Below are 21,723 nucleotides of genomic sequence, written 5' to 3'. Positions count from 1 at the left end.
ACTTTCATTTTTTATAATTCTTTTTTCTTTTGGGTTTTTTAATTATTATTATTATTGGATTATCTTTTTTTTAATTATCTCTCTTCCTTTCTTTGTTTAAAATAAATGTTTACTTATATTTTTATTTTCTTCTTATTTTTCCTAGATTGACTATCTATTGAGATTTTATGCATTTGTTGAATATCCTGACAATATACTGAAAAATGTAAATAACATCGACTATATTGTTTGGTATATAAGTCGATATATTGTACAAATTGTAATGCTCATGCACTTATCAAATATACAATTTATTTTTAAAAAATTCAAATAAATATGTAGGATCTGTATGACAACCCCTAGAGGGGTGAATAGAGTTTAATCAAATAGTCAAGTAATTAAAAATAACACTTTTAAGCACCAAATTTGATTTTAATACAAAAATTGATATGAAATATGTAAATTCAACCAACCTAAATAAACATTGCTAATCTAACAACAAATTAATTGTAAAATTAAAGTAGGAGAGGGATAGAGAAATTAGCACCAAAAATTTTACCCTGGTTCGGCACAACCGGCCCACATCCACTTCCCAAATTCCTCTTGGATACTTCAAGTCTCTGCATCTTTCTACTGCTTAGAGTCAAACTGCTACAACGTTCTTTTTCTGGGCACAAGAACAAATCTGATTTTTTCCACGGTTGAAGATCAAACCGTTACAACGATTCTTTTTCAGGATCAAGAGCAACCCTTACAAAATATTTGTAAAAATAAATAGCACACTTGATAAACTCTCTACAATAGTAGATTTACAAATTTTAGCTCACGACAAATTAATCTCATAATACATAAGATATATCTCTCAAGAATTAGATGAAAAGAAAAAAATTGAAACTTAGAGAGAGAATACAATAATGGGTTTGAGTTATGGAGGATTGAAAAATAATTTAAAATTGTTGTATTGATTTGAAGAAGAAGATGTGTTTAAATAGAGGAGGATGATGAAATCCTAACTTAATTTAGGCTATTGGACGTTGGTAAAAGAAAATTGAATGTTGGAGATTTAAACTCAACTAGTCGTTAAACACAAACAAAAAACAATATAATAATATATATCTTTTAAAATTATTTCTTTTAAAATCTAACAAAAAGTAAAAGTTCATCATGTGTCAAACAACACGTTAGACACAAACATCAAATAATATTATATTTATTTTCCTTTTAAATTCATTTTCATTTTTAACCGATCCAAAAGTTAAAAGCCTGTCATTCCTTCCAACCTTTCAATTAGGCCACTTTGATGAAACAAATATCATGTCATCGGTTCGAGCTTTTTCCGTTAAGCTCATTTCACCTACTATATATTCTTCATTTGAGCTCCAATTTGGGTGATTCAAATTGCGATGGAATCGTTGTTTCGAGCTCTAACCAATAAATACTTCAAAATATCCAAATTGTTAACAAACTAATTTAGGCTTGTTATCGTCAAAATATTAATTAATTAAATATTTAAAATCAAATAATTTGAGATTAAGGGTCGAAAAGCCAACAAAACAATGCTATATATATCAAATATACCTTGTTTTCTCATCCAAAGCTTCTTGTTGATTATATCTTTCATTTATGAGGACAACAAATTTCGATTTTTTGGAGAAATTCTTCTTACTATCCTAGGTTCTAAAAGGAAAATTGTTTTGGAAAGTTTATAACCACAAAAAATTTCCCTTATAATGCTTTCTTTTGGTATTGTTATTGTTATCGTTATCATTATCATTATGATTATTATTATTAAATAGTAAGGTGGGTTGAAAAATGTGTAAAATAATAACCCATTTGAACTGCAATTGCATAATTATGTACGTTTATTTAGGCTATAGAAAACCCTAATTTAATTTAATAACTTTTTTATTTTTTTAGGATCATTTTTTTTAAACGTAAATGATTAAAATGTTGAAAATTATTTAGCGGCCAAATAAATATTAGAACTCAAATTTTATGTTTTTTTTATTCCTCAAATCTAATTTGATAAAAAAAAATTATAATTTTTCAATAATTGAATTTAAGATTAAAATACTAGTTTATTTTAATTTGAAGTTAGCATATTATGATAAAAAAATAGATCATTTTCAAATTAACTCAAGTAAAAAAAAAAAATTATGAAATTTATTTCAAATATGAAATCAAAATATCAAATTATTATAATTTAGTTAGATCTCTATTTTAAAATTAAAAAAACAAATATTCTTCTAAATTTTTTAGTTTTATTTAAATTTAAATATTTTAAAATAATTAAAATGGAAAATTTAAACTAATTTAAAATCAAACCGTTATTACAGAGAAATATCTTACCAATTCAAGATTTACGAATTTTCACTTTATTTTTATATCTCTTAAAAATTGTATTTTAAATTTAGATTAACTAAACCTCCTAACCTAGCCCGAATCTAACCTTCCGAATTACGAACCGGCGCATCAAAGGACCCGTTATTGTCATACCCAAAACCTCAAACACCAATTGGCAATTGTAGACCGGTGAAGACCCGGAGGGAAAAAAAAAAGCCCGTGGTTGAGAAGAATCGTACACAAAATTTCGGTTAACAAAATTGGCGCGCCGTTTTCAGCCGTCCTCCACGCAACTCTTTCTTAGGGTTTATTCAGAGAGAAAAACCCTTTGAGGGAGTCTGCTTCCAATTCCATAGCTCTCGTCGCCAATTTGGTTACATCCGTCCTCAATTCGAAGCTGCCATGGGCTCTTCGAAGAGAAAACAGGTCGAAAATCCGCCTAGACAACCTTCGCCGAAGCAACATAGAACCAATGGCCCTGCCATTGTTGAAGACGAACCAGTTGCGTGTATCCATGATGTCTCCTACCCCGAGGGTTCTTTTAATCCTCTCCCATCTTCAAGTCTCTCTTCGACTGCAGAGAAGTTGGAACCGGCTAAGGTTTTCCCTTTCTCTCTGGACCCCTTTCAGTCTGAGGCTATCAAGTGCTTGGAAACTGGAGAATCTGTCATGGTAACTTTATTTATCTAACCAACCTCTCATTGGTTTCTTTGCCTATTGCTCGAGTTCAATAATGGTTTTTATTCTTCTATGGGAATACATCATGTGAACATGTTTGCTGAAGTGAATGCATTCGGCCTTTTTGTTGGTAAACTTTGAAGGCAATGCTAGAGTTGTGTGGCTTCTGCTCCATTCGCAATAAAATGTAATATGAACTTTAGTTTCAGTTTGAAAGCACAAGTGTTTAATAGGAGGCTGAATTTGACCATGCTTTTTAGTAGTTATATTTCAAACCCCTTGTACCCCTCCTCCTTCCAAAATTTGAATGTCGAATGCCATAAATGTTTAGTTGATCGGATTACTATAATTGATTATACTTCCCCTTTAGTTTGGAAACCGATACTAAGGTAATTTTGTGCAGTAATTCATTAGTTGATCATAATGTTAAGACCCCCTTGGTTTTTACCTAGAGATCACTCGGTGAATATTTGTCGTTCAGTTTCAGGCAGAATAGGAGTTCTGACCATGTATATTGAATACACGGATTGTAGAAAGGTTTGAACCATACTATATAATTTATTTTGCCAACAAATTGAAAGTGGTAGATGCTAGTTTTGTTGAACTTTCAATAACATGAATGGACTTATTAATAACAAGTACGCTTAGCTTCCATGTAAAAATTCTAACTCGGTCATTTTTATGCCACTCCAACTCTAGTTTTGTTGATTGTCACAACTTTTTATTATGTAGGGTTCAGTAAGTGATAATCAGTTCTTTGACAGGTGTCTGCCCATACATCAGCTGGTAAAACTGTCGTAGCATTGTATGCAATTGCCATGTCTCTTCGGAATAAACAGCGTGTCATATACACCTCACCAATCAAGGCCCTCAGCAACCAAAAATATAGGGAATTTAAAGAAGAATTCTCGGATGTTGGTTTAATGACTGGGGATGTGACAATTGATCCAAATGCTTCTTGTCTGGTGTGCTTCTTGGCTTTTATTCACTGCTTCATTTTTGTAGGATTCTAAATTTTGAACCATTGATAAATGGGTGAATTTTTTCCAAATTCAGGTCATGACCACAGAAATTTGGCGTAGCATGCAGTACAAAGGATCAGAGGTTACACGGGAAGTGGCATGGATTATTTTTGATGAAGTACATTACATGCGTGATCGGGAGCGAGGTGTTGTTTGGGAAGAGAGCATTGTCATGGCTCCAAAAAATGCTCGATTTGTTTTCCTCTCAGCAACTGTTCCAAATGCAAAAGAATTTGCTGATTGGGTTGCGAAGGTTTTCTCCACTTCTTGGTTCAATCTTGTTATCAGAAATAAATTGAAAATGAAAATATGTTTTGGGTCAACTACAAATAGAGCTAAAAATGATAATTTTCCATGTTCTATTCTGGGAAGTGCTTGTTGATTAGTTCTTGGCATGATGCTGATGGAAGCCTTTTGAACGTCAATTTTGTCTGTCCTTCCCATTTATCAGTTTTTTTTTTTTTTTTTTGATATTCTTGAGTGTATGGGCTGCCATTAATTTTGTTGATTAATCCATTTCCCATTTATCAGTTCCTACATTAATTTTGTTGATTGTCCTCCACTGCATAATTTTTATCTTTATAGGAAATTGGGAATGGATTGATCTTGGAGAAAAGAAACTATGGCATTAGGTTGTGACATTAGATGGCTTGCCTTGCATTACTCTTTAATCTTCACTTTTATGGCCTTTTCAATACAATTATTTTATATGAAGTAATAAATGAATAAATGTATAAAAAATTATAAGGTCTTGTTGTAGATGTGTTGGTTGATTCGTATTAATGCAGGTCCACCAACAACCATGTCATATTGTTTATACTGACTATCGGCCAACACCTCTTCAACACTATATTTTCCCATCTGGTGGTGAAGGCTTATACTTGGTGGTTGATGAAAAGGGGCATTTTCGTGAGGATAGCTTTCAAAAAGCTTTAAATGCACTTGTCCCTGTTAGTGATGGCGACAAGAAAAGGGAGAATAATGGGAAGTGGCAGAAGAGTTTGACTTTGGGCAAAACAGGTGAAGAGAGTGATATATTTAAGATGGTGAAGATGATAATTCAGCGTCAATATGATCCTGTTATACTTTTCAGCTTTAGCAAAAGAGAATGTGAATTTCTTGCAATGCAGGTAATGTCCTATGGTGTTCTTGTGGTTGCTTAGTTGATCTACACTAGGTGTCGGCTTGTTTATGGTCTTTGTTTAATGGACTTGTTAGATGTGGCAACATTGTTAGAAATTTGATGCTTATGAAGGATCCAAGATATGATGGTAGATGTTACTTTATAGTTATTATTTTATTTTATCTTTTAAGAATCAATACTACTTACATTCAAGGGCAAAAACTTAAAATGACTGGAGATTAGATGCCTAATAGAGGCCGAAGATATGAAAGAAAAAGCTCCTATTAGATAATTTTGAAACAGAAGTAGCATTACAAAACCCTTGGAAAAGTACACCAAGATGAAGCGAAGAATCTAAAAACAGAAAATTCTTTATCAACATTGTCATAAATTCTATTGCATGAATGCATGACAAAGAGGCATTTCTTTGAATAAGCTCCCACTCTTAGTAGTAATTGATCAGAATCTTTAGCCAAAGAGAGCACGAAGGCTGTGGTTCGAATCCCCTAAACCCCTATTGTATCTAAAAATTGAAGTAGAACCTTGAGGGTGATTACATACAGAAAGGGGGGAGGCAGTTTTGGTTTCAGTTTATAATTATTTGAATAATGAGATTTGCATGTTAGTTATGTTGTTCGGTTTTTTTTAAATGAGAACTGTTTGGTTTCTGAGCACGTTGTAGTTAACTATTCTATCTTGGTCATTGCTTCTTTCCTATCTATCAACTTTAATACAGTGTCCTTGTTTGTTACAGATGGCAAAATTGGATCTAAATGGTGATGATGAAAAGGTAAACATAGAAACCATCTTTTGGAGTGCTATGGATATGCTTTCGGATGATGATAAGAAGCTCCCTCAGGTAAGCCACTCATTTTCCGCAAAGTTCTGTATAAAATACCGAGGTTGCAATTTTAGAGTAGGGTGTGAAATAATAGGGTTTTTTGGGGACAGAGATTTAGCAAGGAATTTTATCTCGAGCTAGGAATAATGTGTCTCTTTGGGCTTCAATAGCTGTAGTCTAAAGAGTTTTGTCACGATTCATATGGACTTGTTATTTTGGATTGGATCCTTCTTTCTGTATAGCTATTAGCTAGTCATTGATGTTCTTTTTTGGGCAATGTTTTTTGTATGTCCGTATTTTCTTTCATGTTTCTCAAAAAGCATGTTTTTTCATAAAATATATTTTTGTGGGCATACTTATATTTTACAGTTAATGGGAATTGAAGGAAATTGGATTTTCTTGATATCTTTTGTTAATGAATATGTTGTAGCTCTTTAATTTGACGAATTTTAAACAGACATGCAATTCTAGGTATAACTTCTTGGTTCTTGCCTTTTTTGGGTGAGTTTCTTCTCCTTTTACTATATAACTAGGTCAAGTATATTTGAGTTCTGTCTTCCAGCCTTCGAGTTCTGTTTCCCATTGTTGCATGCAAACCTAAAGAGATCAAATCCTTATGCTTCTCCCCTTGTTTCTCTTCATTGAAACTTGCAATTGTTGAGCTACTGCAAAACCTCTTCACATTCTAAGTTGAGGGTTTTTAATTTATTTACTTCTAATGTCTAGCTGCGTAGGTACTATGTCTTATGGTTATTCTGGGATTAGAAAAACATTTGGATGACAGATAATTTAATCTTAAAGAATTGCTGCTTAATTGATTAATGTCTTGTTTCTTTAAAAGTTAATCACCCCTTCCTTTTTCTATTGCTTTCAAATAGGTTTCAAATATGTTGCCACTCTTGAAGCGTGGAATTGGGGTCCACCATTCTGGCTTGCTCCCTATTTTGAAGGAAGTAATTGAGATATTATTTCAAGAAGGGCTAATCAAGGTTAGAACTAAGGCGCTAGAAAGAAATATATTTATTTATTTGGTGTGTGTTTGTCATACAATCTGATTGATTGCTGTCTCACATGGTACTGGTACTGTAATTGTGTTGGGAGCGAGTTGTGATCTTGTTTTATTAACCCCATTAAGGCAAGAGAAAGGTGTGTGCACCTTTTGTCTTTCTACCCCTGCCTTAGTTCTATTCTTCTTCCTCTTCATCTGCTTTAGTTCTTTTTCCTTTGATGAAATAGTTTCTCATCTGATGTAATTGATATGGCAATAAAGTCCCTTTTCACTTTCGGTTAAAGGTTTTAGTTTAGTCCTCTATTTTTATTTTTTGCTTTCCCTGTTTTTACAGCTGGTAGTTTTCTAAGTTTTTAGATAGTTATTTTTAGTTATTCTTTTAAAATCTCTTAAAGGCCGGTTTGTAGCCTTTGAATAGGGGTCCCTACGTTGTAAGAGGTATTAGTTCTAAGAGCAATAAAAGAGTTCTTCAAGAATTCTCCAAAATTCTGCAAGAAATTTGTTTTACACTATTATCCTCAAATGAAAAATGAATAATAAGAAAAATAAAATAAGAAAGAAACAGAAAGTAAGACACTTTGTACACTTCAACTGCTACTGATTTACTTTTTTTTTTTTCATGATTTTTCTTCTAATTAGAATGCATTTAAAGAGCAAAACAAATAAACATTTTTATCTTTTCCACTCTAAAATATTTGATTTCCTTTTGTCATGTTATATTTTTAATTCCTTGGTCATTAAAACATTGTCTTTAGTGTTTGTTTGCCACAGAGACCTTCAGCATTGGTTTAAACATGCCTGCAAAAACTGTTGTGTTCAGTAATGTCCGTAAGTTCGATGGGGATAAATTTAGATGGTTATCAAGTGGTGAATATATACAAATGAGTGGTCGAGCTGGACGGAGAGGAATTGATGAACGAGGGATATGTATCCTGATGGTGGATGAGAAGCTGGAACCTTCAACTGCTAAAACGATGCTTAAAGGAAATGCGGATTGCTTGAACAGGTAGCTACAATATGTTCACTATCAATATGTCAGAATTATTAATACTGTGATAAACTTCTTATATGTAAGCTGTGGATATGCTACGTTGGGAAGTACGGGAAAACAGTATGGAATGTTGCAAAGTTTTCTTGCTGTTCTCACTTTATTAGGAGTTTTTTACCCTCAAATGTAATTAATAAAAGAAAATATTTCTAGTGTGGAGATATGAAGTCCCTAAAGCGATGAGGTGGGATTGAAAATATGTGAGGAAAAAATGCGTTTGCACTCATTTCAATAAGTTTGCTTTTTATTATTTTTTTTAAAAAGTTGCAAGGATAATTATGGAAACTGCAGCATCAAGGGAAGAACTTTGAGAGTTTCTAGAGGATATAGGGTATTCTAAACACTTGATAATTGGGTCAAATTTCCCTCATTATGGAACTGGTAAACAATAGTCCAAAGATTAATTTAGTTGAGCCATTAAGCTACCTGGCTAGCCAAGATGTACCACAGATGAAATCACGTTATGCCTCTTATTCTTTCAATTCTTTCTCAATGAAAGTTGTTGCTTTTATAAAAAGAAAATAGACTAGATCAATTTGTGTCTAATTGTGCCTGTAGGGTTGTGCATCAGAGAGTTACAATTTTTACAACCTTATTTTGTTCCGTTGTTTAAATGAGTAGCTTTGACATCTTATCTTCTTCTTCTTCTTTTATATATATATATATATATATATAAATTCATTTTAGTGCTTTTCACTTGAGCTATAACATGCTCCTGAATCAAATCCGTTCTGAAGACGGCAATCCTGAAAATCTGCTGCGTAATTCCTTCTATCAGTTCCAAGCCGACCGCAACATACCCAACCTCGAGGTTAGTTTTTGCAGATAAGGTGTCTTGTAAATAAAGTTAATTGAAACGAAGATAATTAATTGTGGGCAACTGAAAATGGAATCAAAGATCTTTAACGGGAAATGGTGAGATAATGTGTTAGCATGATTTTATTTAATGTTTTTCATCATGAAAAATTATGTTTCCTTTTTAAAAAAAAAAAAAAGTAATGTTTTTCATCCTTTAAAATTATTTATCACTAAGCTCTCTGAGTATTATTTGTAGAACATGGCGTAGAGGAACCATTCATATTTTTACCATTAACCTCTGTGATTTTTATTTTTTGAGTATGGGAAAGATCTTTTTCCTTTTTTGTATCCTTCCCACTGCATATGCAACTTATCAGTTATCTTCTTACCTATAATCCTTTGACGATTGACTTTTCCTCTAATGATGAAACCTAGTTTGCTGAGAATGCTGCTCTAGTTATCGTATAATTTGAAAAGAATCTGCTTTTCATATTAAATTTTCACTCATGTTAGATATGCTACTCTGATTACTGTATACCTCTCTCTCAGGAATTGAAAAAATACTCCAATTTGAGTTAGTAGCAAAGGGATTAAGCCCAGGAATCACCTAATATTAGCCTAATTTTCCCTAATTCTCCCTACATTACTATGTCTACTTAATAGCTGCACCGTATTATCCTTTGTGGACGATCCTATAACACATGGAAGATTGAACCATATTGTGGTGTAATGTTTAATGTAAGATGACATACTAATTCTAGTTATTACTGCAGAAACAAGTGAAAAGCCTTGAAGAGGAGAGGGATTCCATAGTGATTGAAGAGGAAGATAATTTGAAGAATTATTATGATTTGCTAAAGCAGTACAAAAGTTTAAAGAAGGATATTCGTGATATTGTGTTGTCTCCTAGATACTGCTTACCATTTCTGCAACCTGGCAGGCTTGTATCTATTGAATGCAACAGCAATGATGAAATCTCTTCAACCTTTTCCATTAAGGACCAGGTTACGTGGGGATTGATAATTAATTTTCAAAGGGTGAAAGGTGTTTCTGAAGGTGATGTATCTCGATAATTTCTCTTGCATTTATATTCTTTAATTCAAATTTTAGCCTATTAGTCTTCTTCTGAATCTGAACTTCAATTTTTGTTGCAGAGGATGCTAGCATGAAACCAGAATCTGCAAACTACTCTGTGGACGTTCTTACAAGATGCATTGTCAGTAAAGATGGCATTGGGAAAAAGAATGTTAAGATCGTTCGATTGAAAGAGCACGGAGAACCCCATGTTGTTTCCATTCCAATATCTCAGGTATTGAGTTAGATGATCTATTATATGCACATGCTTCATGTGAACTGTCAGTACAGAATTAAAAATATTAGCTCTCTTCCTGAAAGAGAATAATAGAGATCAAAGATTACCAAGATTAAGAGTGACAAAATCTAGATTAAAGTTCCAAATCAAACATTAAATTAATATTGTATTAATAAAGACACGTTTCGGAGCATTTTTGGACAAAAGTGATTTTGACCATTTTAAAATCACTCCCAAATATACACTATTGTGTTTTAATTATTCTCAGCTTAATTAATTTATTTCTTGTTTATAACAGATCAGTACTTTAGCTAGTATTCGTATACTCATACCGAATGATCTTTTGCCGTTGGAAGCTCGAGAAAATACATTGAAGAAGATTTCTGAAGTTCTATCAAGATTTCCAAAGGGAGTGCCCCTTTTAGATCCAGAAGAGGATATGAAAGTACGTAACTCTATGCTAATACACTTTTTTTTTGGTTGATGTGAAGGTTTCTTTTTCTATTAGATCGAAGTCTATGGGTTTCATGTATGTTTGTAATCTTTGGTGGTATTTAGGTCAGTATACCGAAATCTATGACTTTAGTCCTTAAACTTTTAAGTTTGTGTTTATTTAGTCCACGAACTTTAAAAAGTGTCTAATAAGTCCTTTGAGGTCCTTTGAATTTTCAATGTGCCCAATGGGTCCTTAAACTTTCATTTAATGGACCTACTCTACACAAAATTGTAAGTTTGTTCTATTACTCATTAAATTCAATTTCAAGCCTGATGGATAAGTTGATTTTTTCAAATTTTAATATTCATATCAAATCACTAATTTGACCCGAAAGCTTAAGTTGATGGGTGAATGTAAATTTAATATTATATCAATACTTCTACACTCCCCACTTGTGGGCTTGAAATTTGTAGAAAACCAAATAAGTGAAAATCAATATTAACTGGGAGAGAAAATGACATTACAAGGGTTTGAATGTAGAACCTTTTGCTTTGATACCATGTTAAATCACCGATTGACCAGACCCAAAAGCTTAAGTTGATGGGTGAAGGTAAATTTAATATTATATCATTACTCTCACAATTTCAAAGACCTATTAGGCACAAAATTATAAGTTTAGGGGCTTATTAGTCATTTTTAAAGTTAAGAAAACTATTAGATATAGAATTGAAAGTTTGGAGACTTATTAGGCACTCTTTAAAGTTAAGGATCTTTTTGATATGAACTTGAAAGTTTGAGGACTAAATTGTGATTTAACGGATCTATACTTGAATTCATTCGTCCAAAAAAACCCAACTCTGATTCAGTTTGAGCATTTGCTGGATGGAAGTTCAGCCTAGCATCTATTTGCCTCTGCCATGTTTTTTTTCTAGATTTTAATTTTATTTTAACTTCATTTGATATTCAGATTCAAAGTAGCTCATACAGAAAGGCGGTGCGTAGAACAGAGGCTTTGGAGAGCCTCTTTGACAAGCATGAGGTGGCAAAATCAACACTTGTTGAGCAGAAGCTCAAAGCATTACATTTAAAGCAAGAGTTAACAGCTAAAATTAGATCAATTAAGAAAACATTGCGTTCTTCTTCTGCATTGGCTTTCAAAGATGAACTGAAGGCCAGGAAACGAGTATTGCGGAGGCTTGGGTAATTGATCGTTTTTCTTCTCTAGCAACTCTTTAGGTTGGATTTTTTTAAGTCACCAAATAGGTAAATATTTATTATAGTGACGATTTAAAAAAGTTGGGCATAGTTTGTTCAATTAATTCCAAATAATCTGTTTCTATGAGAGAATTCATCTACTGCAGCTTAATTCATTTTGTTACTTCCTTAGCGTAGGAGCTCCCCTTCTGGATACATCATTTTATCAATAAAATTGTTGATTGTAAAATTTTTTTTAGATGTATATGGTAAATGTTGAAAGCTATATTGTTTACTTAGGTAATTCTGAATAGTTTATTTTATTTTAAACAAGGATACACTCCTAAATGATTTGTTTAGAATGAAATCTCACATTTTTTTATGAAAAAAAGGTAGAGATTTACATAGTTGTCTGACTCCATTCTTAATGACGTGATCTCATATTTGGTTTCGACCTTCCAAATTGCTGAGTTGTTTTATATCCTAAGAATCTAGTGTATTATGTGAAAGGAACTCTCTGTCTATAATACATTGTCATGTACCATGGATTCAGAATGTCTGGTTGCCCGTTTGAATTGATCATTTAGATTTCATGACAGAATGGCAATGTTGTTGATTGTAGATGCATCGACTTAACAGTAAGTAATTAATTTTTCCCCCATTGCAGTTACATCACAAGTGATGATGTCGTGGAACTCAAAGGCAAGGTTGCTTGTGAAATCAGTAGTGCAAATGAATTGACCCTTTCAGAGCTGATGTTCAATGGGGTTTTCAAGGACATAAAAGTGGAGGAAGTTGTCGCTCTGCTATCTTGTTTCGTGTGGCAAGAGAAACTTCAGGATGCAGCTAAGCCTAGGGAAGAGCTTGAGCTGCTCTTCATTCAATTACAAGACACAGCTCGAAGGGTTGCTAAGGTTCAGCTTGAATGCAAGGTTAGCACTAGTTCTTATTTGTCCAAAGTTTATTTACTCGATCCTTTTCGTTTACTCTTTATGTTGTTAAACTCAGCTGGCAATGAGTTTAAAGAAGTGTCACATTGAGTTTTTGGTTCTTTTGTTCACTGTGAATTTTTAATCTATTTCATGATAGATCAATGGATAAGGCACCTATTACTTTTCATTAGATTGAAGCATTAATCCACCATCCCACATCCCTTTGAACTATACACACACACGCAGACATAGATCCATATGATGGTGTTGATTTACTGCATTTCCCAATTTAGATAAATAAAACTTCTTGAATAACTGAATCTCATTTTGACTCTTAGGTGGGGAGCGTTTCTTGTTACCCCCATTTTTTAAATACTCTTTTTAATGAAGTGATTTGTGCTTTATATAAAAAAGCTCTCTAGGAAAACCATTAAAATGGAAACAGTTTGTTTCTTTCATATCAAGTGTTCTGTTTAGTGAGTGATTGCATACACTAAGAGGAGAATGCTTGATGATAGATGCATGTCGAATTGCAGGTCGAAATTGATGTAGAAGGCTTTGTGAATTCATTTAGACCGGATATTATGGAGGCTGTATATGGTTGGGCAAAAGGATCCAAATTCTATGAGATAATGGAAATAACACAGGTTTTTGAGGGGAGCTTGATTAGAGCAATTAGAAGACTGGAGGAAGTTCTTCAACAACTTATACTTGCAGCAAAGTCCATTGGTGAAACTGAACTTGAAACCAAGTTTGAAGAGGCTGTTTCTAAAATCAAGAGGGATATTGTCTTTGCTGCTTCTCTGTACTTGTAGTAGTTTCCCATATCTTTTTAATTTTATTTTTTGTACAACATCGAGTGGTTATTTATAATTATATGCGGCTCTTTGTAAAGTTTCTTATATTTATTTCATTGCCAAAACTTTATATTAATGTCATTTTATATGATGGAAATTTCATTCTGGTAGTACCGCTACATGTTTTCATATTGAAAATGAATTTGGCAACTTACCTAAATTTATTCCGTTTGTTTCTACTCAAATTATTAGGAGTTAGAAGAGGATATGCTTAGGAGACGTTTCCAAAAACTTAGGGTTTTTTTTTTTTTTTTTTTTTTTTTCAAAATAAATTTTACTTTTCTTAATATTAGAGGTTATGTTGTATTTAAAATTAGTATTTTCAAGCCCATGATTTTTCTTCAGAAAAGTAATAAATTTAGTTATCTCAGACGTTGATTAACAGTTTAGTCTTCATCAACCTTCTGGAAAGGTAAGAGTCACCTTCTTCAAGCAGGAAATATGTGCGACTGTGTGTGTGTATATATATGTCGGGTTTGTTGCAAAATTGTGCAAAATAAATTCTTAATATTAGGTCTGTAGTAAAAAACAAGTCTACTCCATGATTTAAAACAAAAAATGTAAAAAATATATAGATACACTTGACCCACTTGATACATTTAATATATCGGATACATTCGAGACAATCGATACACCTGATATATTTGATGCCTTTGATATACTTGATATCTCTTAGTACACCTATTTTTTTTTTTAAAAAAAAAACCTTGAACTTCTTCGAAAGCAACAAATCCCTCCCCCTCCCCTAACATCTCTCTCTTCAAATAACCAGCATTACTCCACACGATCTTTCGTTGGCCACTGCTCCCCCTCTCCGTCGCTTATCTCTGTCGATTGCTGCATGTCCGGTCATCGATCATCGGTTGTCAGTTGTCGGTTTTCTCTTCTCTCTCTTTCTTTCTTTCCCCCAACATCTCTCTTTCACCAATCTCACACCATTTGTCGCCAATCACTACTTCATCTCTCCGCCGCTTACCTCTATCAACCATCGCACATTTAGTCACTGACCATCAGTGGCTACTTTTATCTTCTTCTTTCTTTCTCTCTCTACCAATTAATTGTTTAGGGATTTATGTAATAAAAAATAATTAGAAATTCATAATTGTTTAACCAATAAACTATTTAGGGATTGCATATTTTCCATATTTACAAAGTTTGAAAAGTGAAAGTCATAATTGCTAAATACTAAACTTAATTTGCCACCCAATACAATTTTCCTAAAATATACACATTCTTTCCTTGCATCTCTACACCCTAGTCATGCTACTTAGTAGTCTTGAACGACTAATGGGAGACAAGAGTGAAGGCAGTTCATACCATCCAACATAATTTCATATTCAACATACTTTACCTTTATTCTCTCATTTAGATGTGATATTGGTTTGTTAATGTATTTATCTACTCAAGTATCACATGCCTATTGGCTTCCTCCTTGGTTTGCCTTTAAACCACATTACACTAGCAAAAGTTCCACTTTGATACCATTGTAACGCCCACTCCCACATGTCTAAGATTCATAATCTAGATTTGACTCTTGACGAATCTGACAACTCCCTACATCACTTGCAACATAGTCACATTACCAATTTCTCTTAGACGAATAGTGAGAGTGGAGATTGTCCTCACAGATCAATACAATTTTTTTTAGCATACTTTGTATTCACTCTCACATTTTCAAAGAAAATTCTCAACAGGATATCTCAAATAGGATTGCTCCAAGCTAGAACTATTGAAAAGAATGATACACATTGCTGATATAGATATATAGTAATTTATAAATTCTTTTGAACTTACTATGAACCATGCCTACAAAGGCTGAGGGTCTCTTCTCATTCGGAAGTAGCCTCAATTCATATTTGTGTACCCCTTCTCTACTTGCGTGTCATAGAAAGCATCAGAAGTGTATTTTTTTTTCAAAAAAAATATTATTTGGATTAAAAAAATAGCTTTCATAAACAAATGTTCTTAAAAAAATTACTTTGTTCTCGAGTTTTGAAGAATAAGTACGTTTGGTCCTTGAGTTTTCAAAACATATTTTTTTTAGTCCCAAAACTTTTAGAATGGGTGCATTTAATCTTTGAGTTCTCAAATTGTAACTTTTTAGTCCTAAGTTATTAAGAATAGGTTTAAAGCAAAAAGGAAGGGTGGGAAATTTTTATAAATAAAAAAATCTAAAAAATATTTACATTTTATAGCAAAAAATTTCAAAAGTATTTTTTTTTCTTTTGAAACTTTTTGTTATAAAATATAAATATCTTTAAATATATTTTATATTTAAAAAGGCCCCTTAAGGGTTCCTAAAGTACTAATTATATGACATTTTGAATAACAAAAATAAGTTGTAATAAAATATTACTGCAAACTTTTTAAATCTATTTTTAAAAATTGAGAGACTAAAAAAGAAGATTTTAAAAATTATGAACTAAATATACATATTTAAAACAATTCATGAATTAAAAAGATATGTTTTGAAAATATAGGGACCAAACACATATATTCTTCAAAATTTGGGAACTAAAAAAGGTCTTTCTAATATTGATTGAAACCCATTCAACAACAAATACATACAACCTAAATCACGTACCAAAAGACGATTGGGGAATTATTAGAAACTTTTTAATGTATTAAAAGAAAAATAAATACAACTTTTAGAAGTTTAAGAATGATTTAAATAATGCTCAAATTTGCAAATAAGGAACTTTTCTATCATGAAAATTGTTACCATAAACTTAGTTTCAAACATAACTCGATTGGCTAAGACATTAGTATAATCTTATATTAGTTATATGAGTTTTATCTATTAAATAAACATGTGGTATATCTCAAAATCAATTGACGAAGAGAGAAGTAACACTTATATATTATAAAAATTGTGAAGTCTATCTCCATCGTCTTTCTAATATGATATATCCTTAATAGGGTATTGGTAAGATTGGTGAAGCCTTCTCCGTCCTCTTATGCACTCTTCAAAGCAATGATAATGTTCAATGCGTTGTACTTAATTAAAATTGAGGAAAAAGTATGCACCATCCTTAATTGAGTGGATCTTTGGAAAAGCTTGACATCTCTAATAAAAAGTTTGTATTTTCACCCCATATTTATAATGTTTTTGTTTACATTTATATGAAAACAAATTCAAATATATGCTATAATCCTTTGAGTATTTTTCTTATTTAGTTACTATTGTTTTTTTTTTTTAATTTTTTTTTAAAAAAAGTTATTTTTTAAAGGTATTATAATTAAAGTGTGAGGTGGGAGAATCAAACCTCAAATCTTGAGATCGATAGTATAAACATTGTGCCAATTAAGCTAAGCTCTTGTTGGTTAATAAAAAAAAAAAAAAAAAGTTTGAATACAATCTACCATCTGCATTTATTGTTTTCACTTGTGTATTTTTCATTAGTAGATGTAGAAATTGGTTGATGGCATCAACTTATAATTAGGCCTAAGCAAGTTTTGTGTGAGAATAGTATGATTATGAAGAGACATGATTTTTAAAATAACGTGAGATGCAACTTCAAAAGTATATATCAATAATGCAACCATATATAAATGTAAGCATACAATTAAACAAATGAAACATCATAATTACATTAAACTTGGCACTAAGATTTTTTCCCCCTTCAAAAGTTAATTGAATTTCACCACCTTAAGTGAAGGCACAAACAAATTACAAGTTGAAAAATTAAAAGACAAGACAACAAAACAACCAAACACTTCATACACTTAGGAAAAAAAGACATCCCAGGTACAAACTACCTCTTAATCCTTGTAACAAAAGCCCAACGCCAATTCGAACAATTAAGAAAAAAAAAATAACAAACCACATGACTTGACTTACAACTTGGTGAAGACACACATGGTAGTGAACGAATCGAATTCCTCAGTAGAAGCGCGGGAAAGCATGTGCCAATGAAATTCGTTTTGGAAAACTTGAAAAACAAAGAAAATACATAGAACATGTATATGATAAGTATTAGGGAAAGAAAAACTTACCCTTGAAAACTTGAAATCCTCTCCACGTCACGAACACTTTGTACTATGAAATTCTTCCTCAAACTCAAAGCTACGTCCAAAAACACGAACAACCATAAACAATGGACACCACCAGTTGGAAACTGTACTATTCTCCAACAAGAATCGAGATGGTGAGATCTCGCTTTTGGAATGGGAAAGTTTTTACGGAGAACTTTTCTATAAAAACTTTGAGAGAGAATTCTTTGATGTGTTAAAGAGAAAAATGTAGAGAGCTTCTTCAACAAATCTCTACCCCGATTTTCTTAAAGTGAGAGTGAAAGAATTTGTTGGAGGAGGAGTTACAATTTCCCTCACGAGTCATTCTCATTTAATATATATATTAAATCAAATTTATACATATAATTAAATAAATATTAATTAAGTAAATATCATATATTTAATTTCAATTGAATCATATTCAAACAATATTCTCACACATAATTTATAATTTTAATATGAATCTCCATATTAATTTTAACCTTTAGGTTTATATGAAATTCGTTCATATAAATAATATTTGAATCTTATTCAAATATTTATTTCTCTCATATAACTTATAATTTTAATATGAATCTTATTCATATTAAATTTAACATATAGTTTTAATATGCATCTCATGTATATTAAATTTAACCTATAATTAAAATATGAATATCATTCATATTATTTAATCTTTGAATCTTATTCAAATTATTATTCTCTCATTTAATAAAGTACAATTTTAGATATTATTCAAAATTAACTTTATATCATAATGTATTTATACATATTATAATAGTCGTATCTCATACAATTAATTTCCTCATATAATTTGAACAATTCAAATTAATCCAAAATTAGATGATTTTTGTTTTACCTTTAGTGAGCTAGCAATAGGACCTAATGGATCTATAGATTAGAGACTCTAATTAAACTAGATTAATTAATTAAACTTTTTAATTAAATTAATCAACATTCATTAATTGCAGGTCACTCCAATAAATACTCACAACTACATTCTTCGCAATGTAGATATATTTCTATGTCCATGGATATAACCAATCAACAGTAAGTTGATCCTTCACTAACTGTTTGTAATTACAGTTGGGTTAAATTACCGTTTTATTCTTGTAATTACATCTAACTCCTTAAGTCCCACTAATCCTCTGATGAACAACCTGTTTATGGTCCTACTGTTAGGTTGTATGTCCTAAAACCTGTGGTTTGTAAACATTAAACATATTCTATTTGACAATAAAATTGTTATTGAGGTTATTCAGTAAAAATGTTATTGAATATGTGAATTACACCTTTTTAAATCCTAAATCCAATAAGCTAAGAACCTCTGGTTATAGCATGAATATTTGAACTTTATGTGGAGACATAAAAGTGGATCAAGTTCGAGTAATAGTCAAAATGATTTATAGTATAAGGATAAGGTTGGGTACCTTAACCTAGGGATACTATGGATGCGACCCACTTTGTATTTGATACAAATGATATGATCCTGAATCGGTCACGTAGAGACATGTGAGTGGGGATGTCCTATGCAATGGGTTTGCATAAAACCGGACCACGAAATAGTCACTTTTACTTTATAACACCAATAAGACTGACTATTTCTATTTGATGACCTAGGTAACTCGAACTTAATCCTAAGCTAACTATGAACTCCTTTTATTCGGGATTATCCTTTAATCTGTATGGGTGAGAGTGGCTCAACATCCCCGACTCAATAAGCCTTCAATTTTAGGGGTAAGATTGGGTAGATAGCTGGGGACATATTACTATAAGATGGAACTCACTCTTACCTGATTCTAAGGTTAGTAGATAGGTTGTTCTCTAAAGTGCTAACTTTGGGTCTTGAAAAAGGGGCCCCACCCTATCATCAGCTCGAGAGGAACCCAGTTTGGTGGTTGGACCACAAACCAATTGTTCATTAGAAGATTAGTGGGATTTAAGGAGCAAGATGTAATTACAGGGGTAAAATGGTAATTTTGACCCAGTTGTAATTACGAACAACCTGTGAATGATCTCGGCTTACTAATCATGGTTAAATCAAGTGGATAGAAATATATCTACAGTGAGGAGAGTGCAACTACTGGACTTTACTGAAGTGTCCCGGTAGTTAGTGAATATTGGTTAATTAGGTTAAAGAGTTTAGCTTATTAATCTCAGATTGTTGAAGCTCATGATCTGTAGGTCCTTAAGTTCCCTACTAGCTCATATCAAACTAAACCTTAGGACAGTGTGATGAGAGAATTTGAAATGTTCAAATTTAGATTAAGGGAGCAAATTATATGTGATATAATTAAAGCATTTAATTATTGAATTAAACAAATTGGAGAGTTTTAAATATTTATTTAAATATTTCACATGAATAATATTCATGTTCGGAATTGGTGTTTATTATTAATTTAATATTAAATATTAAATTATTAATTAAGTTGTTTTATTTTAAATTAATTCTATTTAAAATTAAAATTTCTTATATAAATTGGTTTTTTTTAAATCAATTAAATTTAGTGGAAAATTCCCAAAATTTCCTCTAACCTAAACACCACATTTTCCACTAAATTAAAATTGATTTGGTGTTAACATTTTATGCAATTTGATTGCATGAACATCTTTAAATAGAAGAACTATTTACTGGAAAATTCTTCATGCAATTTGGAGAATAAAATAGAATTGTCCTCTCTTTTGTTCTTTACACCAAACCACAACAACTCTCAAAGTTCCCTTCGATCTCATCTCAATTTGGATCCCATCATCCATTTTAAGGTTGAAAAATAGTAGAGAAGATTCTAGCAGTAGTCCACAAAGCGTTCGTGATCTGAATTAAGATGAGGATTGCATCAATTTGGAGTTCTTCCAAGGTTGCTTTCTAAAACCCTATTTCATGATATAAACATGCATGCTTGAATCCTAAAATTAATGTAGTTAGAGTGCTTATCATTCAAATTGCTTTTACATGCGTGTAGCTAACTCTTTCACCTACCATAACCAAAAGTCTCTCGGGCCAATGAGAGGGAGGGCCCCCATTATTCAAGACCCGGAGTTAGCACTTAAGGGAGTAATTCATCTACTTACCTTAAAGACGGGAAGAAGTGAATTCTATTTTGTGTAGTCTTGTTCCTAGCTCCTTACTCGGATAAATTCCCAAAATGGTAGGCTTATTGAGTCAGCGAGTCAGGCCACTCTCACCCATACAAATCAAAGGATTGTCTTCATAGTCAGGAGTTCATAACTCACTCAGAATTGAGGTTGAGGTACTTATGGTCATCCTATGAAATATTAATTCCTTCAGTTAACGATGTTATAAAGAGAGATCAATCATTTTACGGTCTGGTCTTTTACAAACTGTTTGAATATGATACCCCCACTCTAATATCTCTACATGAGCGATTAATATCAAAACGTTTGTAATATTTTACTATTTTTGTAATAATTACAAAGTGGGTCGTATCCATAGTATCACCAGGATAAGACACTCAACCTTATTCATGTACTATAGACCATTTCAGTTATGACTCGAACATGATCCACAGTTTTATAAAATAACCTTGGATCTTTCTTTAATGGATAATTACATATATAAAATAATCAAATATTATTTTAAATAACTTATTAACTATAAAACTTTAGGACATACATCCCAATAGGTAGCTTTATAAACACAAAAATCATCCTAAAAACCAAAATCACTTATCTTTAGTAGCAAACTAAAAAAAAATGACTCAATTTAGATAATCCCAAAATGTTAAAATATTTAAATCTATATTATTAGCTAAGACATTTAATTATGAAATAAGAATGTTGCTACCAAAAATTCAGGAGGCTACCTTCTTTACTTTTCTCGAAGATGAGATAATTTTATCTTACTCGAAAAGAATAAGGTAATTATTTTAATGACGAAACTATTAAAAATATTTATAAATATAACAAAATGTCAGTATCATTAGTAATATGCATCTATCAATGTTAATCAATGTTAATGATAAACACTAGTAGATATCTGTTAGTATTTATCAGTGATAGATAATAATATTTTATTATATTTGTAAATAAATTAACTCATTTTTCTATATTTAAAAATAGTTTAATATCAATTACTTCAAATTTCTTTTTTAGTTATACATTCAGCCACCTTTATTG

At 31.7% G+C, this 21,723-nt stretch overlaps 1 protein-coding gene across 2 annotated transcripts; it reads left to right on the top strand.

Annotated features, from left to right (window-relative positions):
• The first annotated feature begins 2,534 nt into the window (after positions 1–2,534).
• On the top strand, positions 2,535–13,678 carry LOC120067305 (DExH-box ATP-dependent RNA helicase DExH9). 2 transcript variants are annotated; one of them, XM_039018846.1, is made up of 14 exons: positions 2,535–2,994; positions 3,765–3,965; positions 4,057–4,275; positions 4,811–5,152; positions 5,900–6,004; positions 6,865–6,975; positions 7,751–8,001; positions 8,731–8,854; positions 9,615–9,897; positions 9,996–10,150; positions 10,452–10,598; positions 11,557–11,789; positions 12,451–12,715; positions 13,252–13,678. In XM_039018846.1, exons 1-14 carry the CDS (start codon positions 2,725–2,727, stop codon positions 13,528–13,530), a joined length of 2,985 nt encoding a protein of 994 aa, XP_038874774.1. In that variant the 5' UTR covers positions 2,535–2,724; the 3' UTR covers positions 13,531–13,678. The 2 variants fall into 2 exon arrangements, with proteins under 2 accessions (XP_038874774.1, XP_038874775.1); XM_039018847.1 differs by having other exon boundaries at positions 2,857–2,994; positions 3,733–3,965.
• Positions 13,679–21,723: the final 8,045 nt, after the last annotated feature.

The sequence above is a fragment of the Benincasa hispida genome, chromosome 12 (genome assembly GCF_009727055.1).
Source record: "Benincasa hispida cultivar B227 chromosome 12, ASM972705v1, whole genome shotgun sequence".
Classification (NCBI taxonomy): domain Eukaryota; kingdom Viridiplantae; phylum Streptophyta; class Magnoliopsida; order Cucurbitales; family Cucurbitaceae; genus Benincasa; species Benincasa hispida.
The sequence above is the reverse complement of the archived record's forward strand: the minus strand, read 5'-3'. Positions and strand labels throughout refer to the sequence as shown.